General features: G+C 48.7%; 1 protein-coding gene across 1 annotated transcript in view; it reads right to left on the bottom strand.

Moving 5' to 3' along the window:
- Positions 1-15,295, bottom strand: part of MYO5B (myosin VB) — a 334,133-nt gene that overhangs the window by 110,665 nt on the left and 208,173 nt on the right. The window contains exons 10-12 of the mRNA XM_034995772.1: positions 11,028-11,293; positions 1,207-1,288; positions 558-698 (exon numbers count right to left, since the gene is read on the bottom strand). Of these exons, the coding sequence (XP_034851663.1) occupies positions 558-698; positions 1,207-1,288; positions 11,028-11,293 (489 nt within the window). The remainder of the gene's footprint in view (positions 1-557; positions 699-1,206; positions 1,289-11,027; positions 11,294-15,295) is intronic.

The following is a 15,295-nucleotide window of genomic DNA, read 5'->3' as shown; positions in this document are numbered from 1 at the left end:
TCTCTCTCTCAAGTATACAGATCTTAAAATAAAACCCAGATCCTCCTGCCCCACATTTCCAAGGCTGCCTGGCTCTCCCCATGCTGGCCATTCAGGACATTCCTGTCCTACAAAGTAGAATCCACAAAAACCTAGATGGGGGGAACCTATGGACCTCATCTGCCACCAAGCTTGCAGCTCTATCACTCATAATGCATCTGGCATGACAAACATGCCCCTGGGCTCTTGATCTTCACTCTCTGGGGATGCCTGTCTAGAAGTTGGGGTCTTTCTCTCAGTACCTAGGATATCTGGGGCACCAAATCCACACCACCGTTCTATTGTGTCAATCCATACCATCCATTCTCTGCCAAGAGAAGTACACATTCATCAACACAGCTACCTCCTAGCGCGTAGAATGGACACCAAAGTTTCTCTCCGCACGCTACAGGTGGGCTAACTGCACATGCAATCCCAGCTCTGAGACCTCCCATGCTCCCTTGCAGTACACAGCTGTCCCCGGCACCTCCCCCAACCCTGGAACTGAACTAATACGACGAGTGCATCATCAGTTTTACCTTACACTCTTCATCCAACAAGTCCAAGATGCCCAGCTTTGCTTCTATGAGGTCAATACAAGGTTGATTATCATAAAAATCAATCAAGGTCCAGGGGATCTGCTCCTTCATATATTCTTCTTGCTCTAGTTTGAATACATGCTACAGTAAGAAGCAAAAGGTCAAGGTCAGTGAACTGCAGGCACATCCCGACGTTCATCTCCCCTGAGCTTCAACCACATGAGCGTGGAGTCCCAGAGAAGGGTGTATACCCATCAGAAAAGGTTTGGGCACTAAGTCACAGTTGTGACTGCAGAAAAGGAGCTAGGTTAGGTGACCCCCATTTCCATGTGAGCCCTTCTCTAGAATACTCTAGTAATCAACTGGCTTGCAGTTCGGCAAATACCCCAGAAGCCCAGGATCAGGAGGCATGGGAGTCAAAACCAAGGGGAGGATCATTTACCCTCTCAACCCAGCTGCCCCATCCAGACTTCCTCCCAAGCAGCAGGGACTGCCTTCCCAAAGCTGGGGCACCACCAAGACACTAAGAGAAGGTTGGGGCGGAGCTAGCGCCCGCTGACACTGGGTGGAAGAGAAGTGCCCCAGGCTGTTGCTCCCAGGGCAAGATGTATCCCCACCCCTACACCCCAGGTCCAGGAGCCCAGCCTACCGAGTTGAATTGCTGCTGCAGCTTCTCGTTGGCATAGTTGATACAGAACTGCTCAAAGCTGTTGACCTCAAAGGTCTCAAACCTGCAGAATGGAGAGGGAGGACAAAGGGGCATTCGTCTTACCGAAGGAATCACTGGAACTTCCAACAAGGCCACTCTCATCTCCTCTCCGCCCCCATCCAGCTCCACCCTCAACTCCAGCACAGAAGTCCCTCACACAAGCCTGGGAGGGGGGCATTCTGCCCTGAGGGGGTGCCTTTTCCCAATTCACACAAAGGCCCCTCATGGGCTGGCAGTGTCCCCCCAACCAACACAAGTGACTCGCTATTTAACCAATCCCCTCTTATAGGACATTTGGTTCTTTTCCGGATTTTTAGCTGCTATCAATGCTAGCAAATGTTGTATATATATCTTTGAACTCACGATTCTTTCTGTGGGACACTATCATCCTAGCAGAATCACCATGTCAGAATATGGTTTCTTAAAAGGTAGAAGGAAATTAACTTCCAGAAAGGTGGAACTAATTCATGTTATCACCCCACACCCGCCCCAGCCTCCCAATGCACGCAAGTGTGTCTGGTTGTCCTAGTATTGGTTAAGGAGGTTTTGGTTTTTGAATTCACCTTCATGAAGTTCGAGTTTACACACAATTCGATGACCATCAGATGTGCAGCTTAGAAACTGGCAGGAGGTGGGGAGAACTGATTTGGGGGAAGGTGTACAAGACCCAAGGCAGGAAGTCAGGAAGGCAATTATTACTGCAGTAATGATCCTAGAAGACCCAATCGGGGCGTGACTTAAGCTGATGGTGACTGAGTAATGAAAAAGGATCCAAAGACACTAAGGGAGGGAAAAATGAGAGGGCCTCAAGCGACCAATGGGGCATGGAGGCAAGAGTCACTCCCACAACCGAACAGACGTGGTAAAGCTCGCCAAGCCAGAACAGTCTAGCAGGATCAGCGGCGTTACCTACAAATGAGTGGGGCCATTTTGTACACTGGGCAGAGGCATCAGGCCGAGGCAGTGGAGGGGCAGAAATGCAGGAGGAAGAGGAGGCTTCTCCTCATTCACACCACTGTTGGAATGAGCACCTACTGAGAGCTCAGCCCCCAGAAGCTTCAGGAACTCTCACTCACTCAGTGCCACAACAATGCCATTCTACAAGTGGAAGAGACTAAGGCATGGGGAGACTGAATAATCTGTTCCAAATCAGAGTCAGTATGTAGAAGAGCCAAAATGTGAACCAGACTGTGATTTCTGAGGGCCACATTCTTAAAAAAATTTCATTAAGAAAAGGAGAAAAAGATCAGGGAAGGGCAGTGGACAGGATACTTCCCAGGAGCAGGAGCATCAACAAGGCACCTGGGGGGGTGGGGGTGGGGCACAGGCTTCAACCTCCCCATAACCTTAAGTTTTACCCCCTCATTCTTCAGCATAGGCAAATGAATTTTCTCAATCTCATATAAAATTATGCCAGTCTTCCCCAATAGATTGTACTCCCTAATTACCACTCCTAGATAGAAATGTCGGCGCTGCGGGCTGGTGGTATTGGAGAGGCAGCACCCAATAGAGAACAAATGCATCAGCCAGCCAACAGGGCCATGTCAGTGCCCAGAAAACATCAGGCTTCTCCCACCTCTCGCGCCCACCTCCCCCGCCAAGGTATGAGACATGGAGAAGTGGAGAGTCATTTTGAGATCAAAGGAGTCAACTGTTTGGAGACGACCATATTAAAAAACAGCCTTTGGTCATACCCACATAGGAGAAATAATTTTAAGTTAATAAAAGAAGATCAAAGATGCAATGTCCAGGTAGGAGCTGCGCTCCAGGCCATGCAAGAGAGGGCACTGTGCCGGCTGTCCTGCTGCACTGGGGGCCCCCTCAGTCCAGGTGATGGCCCTAGACATGGAGTTTTGTCACTTAGAACCTCTCTTCCTCCCCCACCCCCATCGCACCCCAACACAGGTTGCTGACACCAGCAAACCCCCAGAGGAAGCTTAATAAAACCTACAGGAAAGATAAAAGAGTCACCCTAGCAATTGGCCAGATAATAGCGATCGGGTGTTCGCGCTGGGCTTGGACTGAGCTCCACAGATAAAGGATTCGAGAATCTCCCACTTGTCATTTCTTAAAGGTTTATGTTGGTAGCACTCCACCAAGAACATTCTTATTAATTTGAGATGGCCTAAAATTAGCTCACAATTTCCCTATTTCTGAGATAGGATCTGGTAACAATTCCTCTGCCATCTAGTGTAATTACTGTCATGTCTGCTGAAGGGCCAGAGATGAATGAGGGGTCTGGGGAGCTTGGACACTGTCTAAAAGATAACAGACCTCAGAAAGGCACAGCCAGGGAGATAGGGCAACTTCTCTACAATAGGATTATATCTGTAGTAATTCTTCCCATCACCAGAGATGATTTTTTAAAATAAACACAATGGATCAATTTATAGTTCACAACATTAAACTGTCACAAAGAAATTTATATACTAGAGGGAATTGGATTTCTCCTGTACAATCAACGTTGAGAATATTTAGACCAGAATCCTTGGGTGGGAGAAAGGCAAAACAGAGTAAGACTTGATGCTGAGACCCAAGGTCTGTATTCTTGGTGGTACAAACATCACCCCTACCTTCACTAGCCTCCTATCCCTGAACCGTCGAAGAGGATAGAATTTCCTTCCGGCTCTGCTCCAATTTCAGGGTGTGGTAAGGGCCACAAATGTCCCTAAAAATAAGGTAGTGTCTGCTGGAAAGTGAAACTGCAATAAAAGGAGGTCAACCAGGCCCTCTGAGTTAATTATTAACCTCCACAAACCTCTTGCTCCAGAGCAGAGGCCATGCGAGGCTTTTAAGGGCTGGGAAACAGCTCTTCCCCTGGAGCATGGCTCAAAGGAACCCAGCTTCTTAGCTCAGTCTCCTCTCTCTTACCAAGACCATGCTCTACCCTTCTACCAAAGGTCAAATGACGAAATATGGGTTGTAGGCTGGATATAGAGTGGGGGCTGCCAGGGAATGATTATTAAAAGTTGGACAAGTCCTGTCCAGGACTTTCCCTCCTGAAGCCCATGAAACCTCACAAAGGCACCCTGTGGTCTGTTCACGAGGCCAGCCACTCTGATCTCTTTACTAAATAATCTGGGGATGCTGGCCATACCCTTGAACTCTGTTCTTATGCTTCTCTGTGCCTAGATGCTCCCACACAGGATTTGGTCTTCAGGTAGGGCACAGTACTAGGTGCTGCTCACATCCCAAGGCCAAGAACGGTTATTCTTCTGGAGGACCGAAGTCCCTTTACTTTGCAGTGTGTTCCAATTCCCTGCTCCTCTTTGTGCCAGGAACCCGGGTGTGGGACAGAAAAATGCCGACCATATGGAAATCCTCTCCCAGCCCATCAGTCAACTGTCTCAAGAACTGCAAGGGCTGCAAAACAGCTATCAGGAAGACCACAGGAACCCAGTATATGCAACCTCCCAAGGAACAGAGATTTGGTGCGTTATAGGACTTTAATGGTGGGTGAGCTCATAGGGGTGACAGCACAGACAGAACTGTGACTTTTATCTGAGCCTTAAGAATATGTATGGGTGTCTGGCTCCAGGCACACTCCCAAGAGCTATGTCAGAGAAATTCTGGAAGGTTGAGATGGACTTTAGGGCGATCTGAGTTACAAGGCTCTCCCAGGAGACTCAAAGATTTCAAGGCAAACCCAATGGCTTCAGGGATCTGCTAGATCTGACAATACTGGGGCCAGCCATGTATGTTTACACTGAAGATGACATGTCCAGGGATCTTCTCGGCTGCCCACACCTGGTCCACTGTTTATAGGCTGGAAGGAAAATGTCACTGACTTTTCCCCCTCCATTCACCACAAAACCTTTTCATACTGGTCAGAGAGGAGCTAGGTAGTCTTCTCTGAATAACTAAATTGGAACTATAAAATTAAGTCTATTTTGAAGATGGAGACCAAGAAAACAAAACATCCATTAAAATGAAGGCAAACAGTGGGCCTAAGAAATTTAAGATATATCATTAAAGGCAACTTAGGTATAGTAGGAAGTATTATATACAAAGACCCCTTACAACAACAAAAAATGGGCAAAGGACTTGAACATTTTTCCAAAGACAGTATATGAATGGCCAAGACGCATATGAAAAATGATCAACATCACTAATTATTGGAGAAATGCAAATCAAAACCACAAGGAGAGATTAACAAGTGTTGTCAAGGATGTGGAGAAATCAAAACCCTTGTGCACTATTGACAGGAATGCAAGGTGGTGCAGTCACTATGGGAAACAATCTGCAGGTTCCTCAAAAAGTTAAAAATAGAATTGCCATACAATCCAGCAATCTCACTTCCGGGTATATGTTGAAAAGAGATATTTGCGCACCCTTGTTCATTGTAGCATTGTTCAGAGGTAAAGGAAACCCAAACATCCATCAGCAGAAGAGTGGGTAAACAAAATGTGGTGTATACACACACTGGAGCATTATTCAGCTTTAAAAAAGGAAATTCTGTCACAGGCTGCAACACGGATGAGTCTTGAGGACCTTGCGCTAACAGAAGCCAGTCACAAAAAGATAAATGTTACAGGATTCCACTTACATAGGCATCTTAACGTAGTCCTAAGTCACAGAAACAGTGTTGAATGGTGGTTGCCAGGGGCTGGTGGGAGGGGAAAAATGGGAGCTGTTCAATGGGTATAAAGTTTCAGTTTTCCAACACAAAAGAGCTCTGGAGTTCTGTTGTGCAACAATGTGAATATACTTACCACCACTGAACTGTACCTTTAAAAATGGGTAAGATGGGGGGTGCCTGGTGGCTCAGTCAGTTAAGCGGCTGCCTTCAGCTCGGGTCGTGATCCCAGGGTCTTGGGATCAAGCCCCGTGTCAGGCTCCCTGCTCAGTGGAGAGTCTGCCCCTCCCCACCCCGCTCATTCGCTCTCTTCCTCTCTCAAATAAATAAATAAAATCTTTCCAAAAAATGGTTACAATGCTAAGTTTTATGTTAGGTGCTTTTCCAGCTACAGTTTTAAAAAATTATTTAAAAAAAAAACCCATATTGTTAAAAAGCACCGAGTAGAGATGGATGCTAGTTTAAAGTCAGGAAATAGCACAAGAAACAGAAAATAATGTCAGAACTGAGGATAGAAAATCCCAGCAAACCCATTTCCTGCCTCCTGGGGCCCACCCCACTCCTCTCCACCGCTCCCCCCTCACTGTTCCTCAGCATGAGGCGCGAATCTCCACCCTGCCTTCCTCCACGCGTCTCCTAGGCCAACTGTCCTCAGCAAGACCGGGCTGGCCCCAGCCAAAGCCCCTGCCACCCTGGCATGTCTAAGGCTCAAGGCAAAAACAAATAAATGCCTTTTTCCCTAAATTGAAGCCGTCTATTTCTTTTTGCCTCGAGGAGGGGAGAGGAATGAAGGATTCCAATTCCAATTCCTCAAGCTTGGAGAGGCAAGCACTGGTTAATGTAACATGAAAAGGAAAGCCCGGCCAAAAGTTGCCCAGCTCCGTCCTATTAATTTCCATCCCCCGCCTGGTAGGAAACACCCACAGGCAGCGGGCAGCGTTGCAGATCCCTACTGAAGGGAAAGAGATGGTCTCAGGTTGGCCACATTGCTCCGTGGGCGTTGCTTGCTTTGCACTTTTTGGAGCCGAGGCAGGGGAGCAAGTTGTAGGGAAACCATCCTTCTTGCCAAGACACCGGGTGTCAGGAACCGGTCAGGAGAACCTGGGGGCCTGGCCTCTGAGCAGCAGCTTACCACAGTTGCGCCATTTATCTGGGGGTTCACAGCTTTTTCTACTGTCCGAACCACCAGTAAGAACGTGTTAAGGGGGGTACCTACGGGTGATGCTGGTTCATGCACTGTTTTCTTATCTACAAGAAATGAGTCTTCACTCTGATTCTGTAGTAACATTTTCAACATTTACAGAAAATTCTGGAGTGGCTCACCCACCCTAGAGAACCCTTTTCAGTTGTTTCTAGAAGGAGCTTGACTAGTGAGCCAATAACTTCCTGAATAGGGGCTAGAGTTCATCTGGGGACAGTTATCCCAGTAATTACTAATTAGTGTCTACTTGCTGGGGAGGGGGTGGCAATCCCACTCTCATTTGCTAGCTTCACGCATTTGTAACCTGATTAAGAGGGAGATAATTCCTTATTCCTTTCTTCCTAATGAATGGGGTTGAATGTATTCAGAAGCACACCCCCACCATCCTTCCCATTCTTTCTAGCATTCACACGCCGCTCTTTTTGCTCACAGATGAAAGAAAGAAGACAATCAAAGACTTTAGGTCATCCCAAGGGCATCTACGTGCACCATGTCTCCCCGTCCTAGGGCTGAGACACAATGAGACTGTGGGGAGATGGTCCCTCTCGCCCTCTCTACTGTTTGGTGGTCAGGGATTTGCGTAGAAAACTCAAAAAATAAAAAATAGTGCTGGAGTTTTCTGATGCCATGGAGGATGAATTCCTCCTTCAAACCACTTCCCATAGTTACATTAGGAATGAAGTGTAAAGACAGGAATCAGTTTGGAATTGGGGGGGTTGGGTGGAGAAGACAAGTGGAAGAGTGTCAGGTGTGACACCCATTCCAAATAACGGAGGGATGGCCACATTAAAAAAAAAAAAAATCCAGTGGCTTTCTGGAAGGCATCTGAGTCCATCGGAAAAGAGAAAGACACCAGGATTGCAAAAGGGAGAGGACAGTAAATAGCTCAGTGCAAGGGCAGCACAGACTTCCACCCAACGTTGTCATTTTCTTCCAGATGAAGAAATGATGTCACTGACCCAATGGAGCAGAAACAGTACCACCAAGGTCCAAGTGACCTGCTTGCCTGTGGTGAAGTTTTTGGTTTTAACCTCCTACGAGTTCATTACATACCCTCTGGCCAGAAGAGAGTGCCTAGGCCAGCGCAAATTTTTACAGTAATTTCTCGGCAGACTCGAACTGCTGAGGAGCATGCTTACAGACATTCCAGGAAAGTCTCTGAGTGCTTTCTTGGCAACAGATGGCCCATATAGAGAGCCAGCTCGTCAACTCTGAGCCCACCCCGTATCTAACTTGCCATCTTGAACTCTGCCAAGAGGGTAGGAACATGGAACTATATTGAGCATATGCAGGAATAGGGCATTAGATCTCTGCAAGAGGAGAGTGCATTGCTTTGCAAACAGGACCACTTTGGGGCACAGTGTGAAAAAGGAAATGAGCTCCTAAGAACGAACAAGGATTTAAAAGAGAAAATAAAACAGCATAGCATGTCTGAAGGAAGCACAAAGGGTAGGAAACCTCTCAAGAACGCCAGTCCGTGGCCCTACAGCGGGACTCTGCTCTCACCGGACAGCTGTTGGATGTCCCAGAGGAAGCCACAGCCGCTCCGAGAGGAGGGGGGATGCACAGGTCAGGAGACAGAGTTCTCCGGCCTCCCGCCTCACCACGGGCCCAATCAACTCAAACCACAGACAAGCCTTCTCTGAAATCAGTTTCTCCCCTCTGTGCAGTCACAGGACTTGAGAACAGACTCGACAATGAAAAAGTAAACGGCAAATAGAAGCACAAATCCAGCTTGCACGAGCCCAGCTGGTGTCTCCAGACCCAGCAGCGCGACACGCCAGCAAGGAGCAAAGCCTTTCACTGCGGATGCCCGGGGAGGGATGACCATCTCTGTGACGCACGGCGCCGCGAAGACAGCAGGGAACCATAACAGAGGTGAGCAGTGGAAGCACAGAAGTCACGACGTTTTCACATGCTGTTCACAACACTGAGCCTGCCTATTACAGTAAATTAGATTCTTGCCCGGGTCCAGTCAGGGAATCGGGTCAAATGCTGTAGCCGGAGTTTCTCTGGGTCTTACTTCAGAAGGGAACACTAAAGGTCAGGTTTTTTGGGGGGAACCCAATTTCCCGAAAATACTCATGACAGAGAGAATAACGGAATTACGGACAGTGAGGAGGTAGGTTCCCAGGGTATGGGCTGGCCTATGCTCTCCACAGAGAAACGGGAGGGGCTGAGCACAAAGCAGGTACTCAGCGGCCAAGAGGAGAAATGCCCCGCACCCGGTTGCTCGGATAAAACCCTGAAGCACCCTGAGGAAGACGCATCCTCCTGTTCCCCGCTCTCGGGTGATGCTCCCCTGCTGGTTCACCAGCTATGAGGTTTCCCTTCCACACTTTGCTTTTTCCTACCATCACAACAGTGTTCCCGTTCCCAAAGGTGCCGCCCCCACCTCCCGTATTTTACTCCCTCCCTTTAAAAGATCCAGTTCAAACCCCACCTTCCACACAAAGCTTTCCCTGACGGTGCCAACGAGCATGCCCTCTCCTGACTTGATACTCATCCCACACTGAGTGTCCAAACCCTCAGGTGGACTCTGCTATTTCTTCTGTTGCCTCGTTGTATTATGTAGCTCACGTATGGGCCTTAGTTCTTCAGCAGGCCTTTGTGACACCAGAAATCAAGTTTCCTTCTTCCATGTCCTCCACACCCTGCAACACGGTTTGATTTGAAACCCGACAGTGAACGAGAGCAGCAGAGATGTAACTAGAACAGCCTATCTTTGCATGGGGACGTGGCCGCTTCTAGGACGTTCTCTTTGCTCTAGTCTCAACATAAGGCAAGTTCTCAGCTCATCAGCCCACCAAGCAGCTGTTTCCACTACAGCAGCCCTGTTCTTACAACTCTGCACTTCCGTGGGTCTGAATTTCTATTTTAAGACAGAAGCCATAACCTTCTGTGATATAAAGACCCAGGAGGATTCAATCTATTATTGGCTTAAAGAAGGCAAGACACTGACCATAAAAGATGTGCAAAGGAGGCTGCAAACCAGGACATATAATTTCAAAGAACTCTAGAAGGATCTGGGAAGAACCTGAGAGAGACTGTGGCTCAGCCCTTCACTTCAAGCTATCGAAACAAAACACCAGAAAGAGGCTGTGATCTGTGGAGCGTCATCCAGCGAGCTGGGGCCAACGTGAGTCGCACCACCTGTCTCCTGACGCCTAGTCACGTAGACTTTCCGCTGAGCCATGTTGCCTCTCCCTGAAAAAGATGCTGTTATAAATAAGTCCTTGCTGTTAGGCTGGAATTCTGAAAGGAAGAGAAGCCTCGAGAATGACCACACACAAGTCTTAGAGTGCTGGGCAAAATCATGGTATTATAATAACCATCGTGATAGGGAATACAGTGAATGAGGTCAGATGGTAGATTTGAATAGAACAGCTGAGACACAAAGCCTGAAATTGCGTTCAGAGCAGCTTCCGGTCCAATGTTGGGCAAGACCCTTCCCTCTCTGGGCCTGTTTCCCAGTTGTGAAGAAGGGTGTGTACGGGGCTTCTCCATGAAGGAGCTACTGGGGTTTTGGAACTCTTCTTTGGAACTGTCCTCCATGTTTTCGGACACCTAGCATCCCAAACCTCAGGCCACTAGGTGCCAGTAGAGACCCCAGGCACTGTGACAACAAAAAATGTTCCCACATGTCACATCCCTGGTTGAGAATCGGGAAGCCTGGGGAGCTTCTCCAAGGCCCGCTGCCACCTCGGAAATGCTAGCAGGAAGACACACCTGGGGCTCAGATGGGTAAGCGTCTGCCTTTGGCTCAGGTCAGGATCCCAGAGTCCTGGGATCGAGCTCTGCGTCGGGCTCCCTGCTCAGTGGGGGAGTCTGCTTCTCCCTCTCCCACCCCTCCCCGGCTCATGCTCTCTCTCACTCGCTTTCTCAAGTAAATAAATAAAATCTTAAAAAAAAAAAAAAAAAAAAGGAAGACCCAACCATCAGGTGGAGTGAAAGGGAGTGAAAGGCGGCCGGGCACGGGCCTACCCGTAGATGTCCAGGACGCCGATGAAGGAGTGCTGCTTGAGGTGTGTGTGCAGGGCCTTGTTGATGTGCTCCACGATCCAGCCGAACAGCTGGGCATAGATGTGCTTCGCGAGGGCGCTGCGTGCGTTGAGCACCTGCTGCAGGGACATGCTCTTGACATAGGTCTCGGAGGTAGTGACCAGCTTGCGGTGGCAGAGCCAGTGCTCCATCTGACTGTGTTCCACCCCTAGCAGTTGGCAGAAGTTGGTCAGGTGCTCATCCTGGGGCTGGAAGAGACACGGGGGATGGTTTCAGGAGGGGGGCGGAGGGCAAGCCCGCCACCGTGCCCTCTCCGCCCAGGGGCACAACGAGCCCGCCCAGCACCACAGACCCAGGCTATCCCTAGCCGCGGTGCTGGGCAGGCTCACGCACTCTCACACCAAGTGGAGGGACAAGCGAGCCCCCCAAGAGTGTTGCTCCAACTGACCATCACACCAAATGATCAGGGCTTTAAGAAACAATAGCTTTCTCAACTTTCCCTCTGCCCTCCTCCACTGCCGGCCAAGTCACAGGCCAGGGAGAACTCCTTGAGTGAAGGGAGCAGAATGAGAATTGATGACTTGGGGATGGATAAATCCATTAAGATAAGGAGCCAGAAGGCAGCAGTAACCGTACAGAGCCGCAGACGCAGGATCACGGTAAATGTGCAGTTTCCTTCTGCGGAGTCCCACATGCAGGGCTGAGCCCACAGCCCGGAAGGAAGTCCTCACGTGCAAGCATCACCCTTGACTGGCAGCACCCGGCCTAACAGCTGTGTGCTCTGAAATGAATGCACAGCTGAACCAATGGGACAGCCTTCCCCACACTGACATGCACTGTTCCAAGCCCACTTTCCTGCACCTTAGCCTCAGTGATATTAAGTAACACATACTTGGTGTTCTACTCTTAAAGCCCTTGCTGCCTGGGGAAAGAAGCCAATCAACGTGGAAGTCGAGGACAAACGGCAAGAATACAGAACAAACTCTGACCCGAGAAGAGCCATTTGGAACACTGCAACTGGTAACACCACCCTTTTAGAGCTAGAGGGAAAACTAGGAATTCCTCCTCCTGAAAACCCTTCTCTATAGAGGTAAGCAGTGCCTTCCGCCCAGGGTACACAGCTGCCTCCAATCTTGACCCTCATTTACCCAAAGTACCTATCATACCACCTGGTCTTCCAGTCCTGATAAGCGCATCACCCACAGGTCTTAATTTCACCCACATGTGTAAGTCAGATACTCCTTGCTTTTCACTCAGGGCACCCCACAAAAAAACCCCACTGTTCGCTCCCTTGTCTAAATCCACCCCGCCCCCCTGGGAAAGCTGATTACCCAGCCACGAGCCTGCTGGATTGTTTATTAGCTCTCAGGCAGAAAGGGAATTCTTCAGAACATGATGTGCTACCTTCTATAATGGCCCTAAATTGCCTTTGCTGTGGGACTCATTTTCTGATGAGGCTGCCTTGTAGGATTTAAATGAGAGTTTAAGTGTTCAATGAAAATTAATGCAGAGAACTGTACCATTTCCCCCTTAACACCATTTCACCCCCCAACTTTTTTTTTTTTCCTTTCTTCTACAGATATTTAAAATCCATCTACCCAAAGCAAACACAATTACAAAATAGAATGTCAGAGTAGGAAAGAACCTCCCAGGAAGGCCAGTGTTCTTCCAAAATGTGGTCTGTGGAACAACAGTTACAAAGCACGTTAATGGGCTTTACCTAACCAACAGGGGCCGAGGGACGGCACCAGGTTAGACGCAGCTGAGCTGGGCTGTTAACAGATCCTGAAAGCACCAAGAGACATTTTATGCAGCATTTCCTGAACTTAATTGACCAAAGAACCCTTTTTTTTTTAATTGTTTGATGTAGTGTTCCATAATTCATTGTTAGCCTATAACACCCAGTGCTCCATTCAGTATGTGCCCTCTTTAATACCCATCACCAGGCTAACCCATCCCCCCACCCACCTCCCCTCTAACACCCTCAGTTTGTTTCTCAGAGCCCATAGTCCCTTAAGAAATTGCCTAGGGCTAAGGTTCCCAGGAAAATTCTTCGGGAATCATCATTCTAACCCTATCCCTTTTGTTTTTCAGATGAAGAGAATGACGGGGAGGGAGGCACCCCTGACTGTGGCCCAGAGCTCCTAATCCAGCTGGGGAAGAGAGTCAGCCTGGGCTGGGTGGGGAGCGGGAGGCCCTCATCTTCTCAGCACATGGGCTGCCTCGGCTACTTGTCCTGACCAACAGAAAATTTCTCTCTGCAGCAACCCAGCCCGAACCTGCCGGCCTCCTCGCCCCAAGAGAAAGCCATACGTAGCAGTGTTAAATGCCTGGGGACTGCTTGGCACGCAACAGGTGCAGGGGCGGCAAAAGTCCAACTTCTTAATCTGACCTACTTCCAAGAAATTCTTAATTGCTCAGCAGAGCGTTGCAGCTGGATTCCCTGACCTGTAGATGGCCTGCTAGCAGCCAACACGACCGCTCGAGTCCTGCCCCCTGGAGCCCTGCCCCCCCCCCCCGGCACCTCCCCAGTGAACGCAGCCGAGACAGAACCACAAGTTCTGGAAGGGTTTGATAATCACCTCAGGACAGGTTCCCGGCTGCTGCAGGGGGATGTGGCTCGCCCCTCTATTACCCTCTTCTGACTATTGATGACAGGTGCTAACTGCGACTGATTTAACATCATGCAATCACATTTAAGCTTAAATGATGCTAAATCCATTCAAAATCGCCAGTATCACAGGTAGATTAGACTCTATGGGCCCATATTGCCAAATTCAAGAAACAAATTGCCTCTGGTGTCCAAGTGATTGCACGCTGCTGCCTCTCCAAGGTAACTCTGGCAGTCATGAACACCGTTTCATGCTTTAATTAAAAATCAAAACTACCGAGCAGAAGGCATACCGCGTATGGACAGACAGCCTTTCCAGCAGGAAGCCCACCCTCTGTACCAGAGGAATAAACCAAAATCCATTTGAGAGAGACTTTCACTAGCAACCACTTAGTGAAGCACTTCCTGCGCACACACGGTGTGCCCAGCACCGGGCTAGGCACCTGCTGGGGGACATCAACACGGGGAAACCGCCATGGCTGGGGCCCGATGTGGCCCTTAACTGTCATTATGGTCTCTCTGGGCCTTCATTTTCCCCAAGCCTGTGAAATAACAGGGATGCCTGCAAGGTCCGCTCTGCCTCCAACAAGGCTGAGTCAAGAATGCAATCACGTGGGCCCTGGGCTAAGGTAGGTAATATCAGCGCCCACTCCACAGATGAGGAAGCAGACTTGGAAAGGTTAACTATCTGGATGCCTGGGTGGCTCAGTCAGTTAAGTGTCTGCCTTCGGCTCAGGTCATGATCCCAGGGTCCTAGGAGATATCCCACCCTCAAGACCATTTCTCTTTCAGGGAAAATATATGGGGCAAGGGCCAGGGTCCTCTCTCTACAGGCAGGACCAGTTTCAACTTCTGATAAGCCCTAACTCCAGGAAAACAGTAGGAGGTTCATAATTATTTGTTCAATTGAAAAAGCATTCAGTTGTGAGTGGCATGGACACAGGCCCACATTCATATCCTATAGGATTGGCTTCTGTCTTTTCCCAGAATCGGGGTTTCTAAATTCTAAGTCATTGGGAACAAGAATCATCGTTCGTACCTCCCCAGGACTTAGAGTCCAGGTGAGAACACCAGGTTGGACGTAGCAGGACACAAAGAGCAGAGAGCACATCCCAGCTGCTGTCTATAGGACCACACGTCTCCAAGGTCTCTCACATCTACCCACTTAGACACTCCTTACCTAGCACACATCTGGTGCTACATTGGGCACTGAGAAAGTAACAGTCACTGTGAGCATTTATGGAGTAATTCACAATTTGCAATACTTTCACATAGATGTCTCAATATTCTGCATCATACTGTCAAAATCTTGCCAAGCGGGGTCATCTTTTGGCTACCCAATTACACTGTAAGCTCCTTGGAGACAGTCACCAAAAATGGTGTCCAACGCTTCATCTCCTTGTTGTGTGGACCTCAGTTGGGCGCTCAGAAGATATTCATGGATTGAGAACACTCTGTAGAATTCCATGGACCTCAGGGTACTTGGAAAAGCAATCCATAAGAAAAAGAATGTATTTAATAGCCACTAAATTCCCTGCCCTTGGTGATAGAAATTTGATGGCAGCTGATTTGAAAAGGATGTGTTCTTATAAAAAATTATCAGCAAGAGAACAGAAACCATTACTGTTAAGAATAACTA

The sequence above is a fragment of the Mirounga leonina genome, unplaced genomic scaffold (genome assembly GCF_011800145.1).
Source record: "Mirounga leonina isolate KUSES-001 unplaced genomic scaffold, KU_Mleo_1.0 Mir_93, whole genome shotgun sequence".
In the NCBI taxonomy this organism is placed as follows: Eukaryota; Metazoa; Chordata; class Mammalia; order Carnivora; family Phocidae; genus Mirounga; species Mirounga leonina.
The sequence above is the reverse complement of the archived record's forward strand: the minus strand, read 5'-3'. Positions and strand labels throughout refer to the sequence as shown.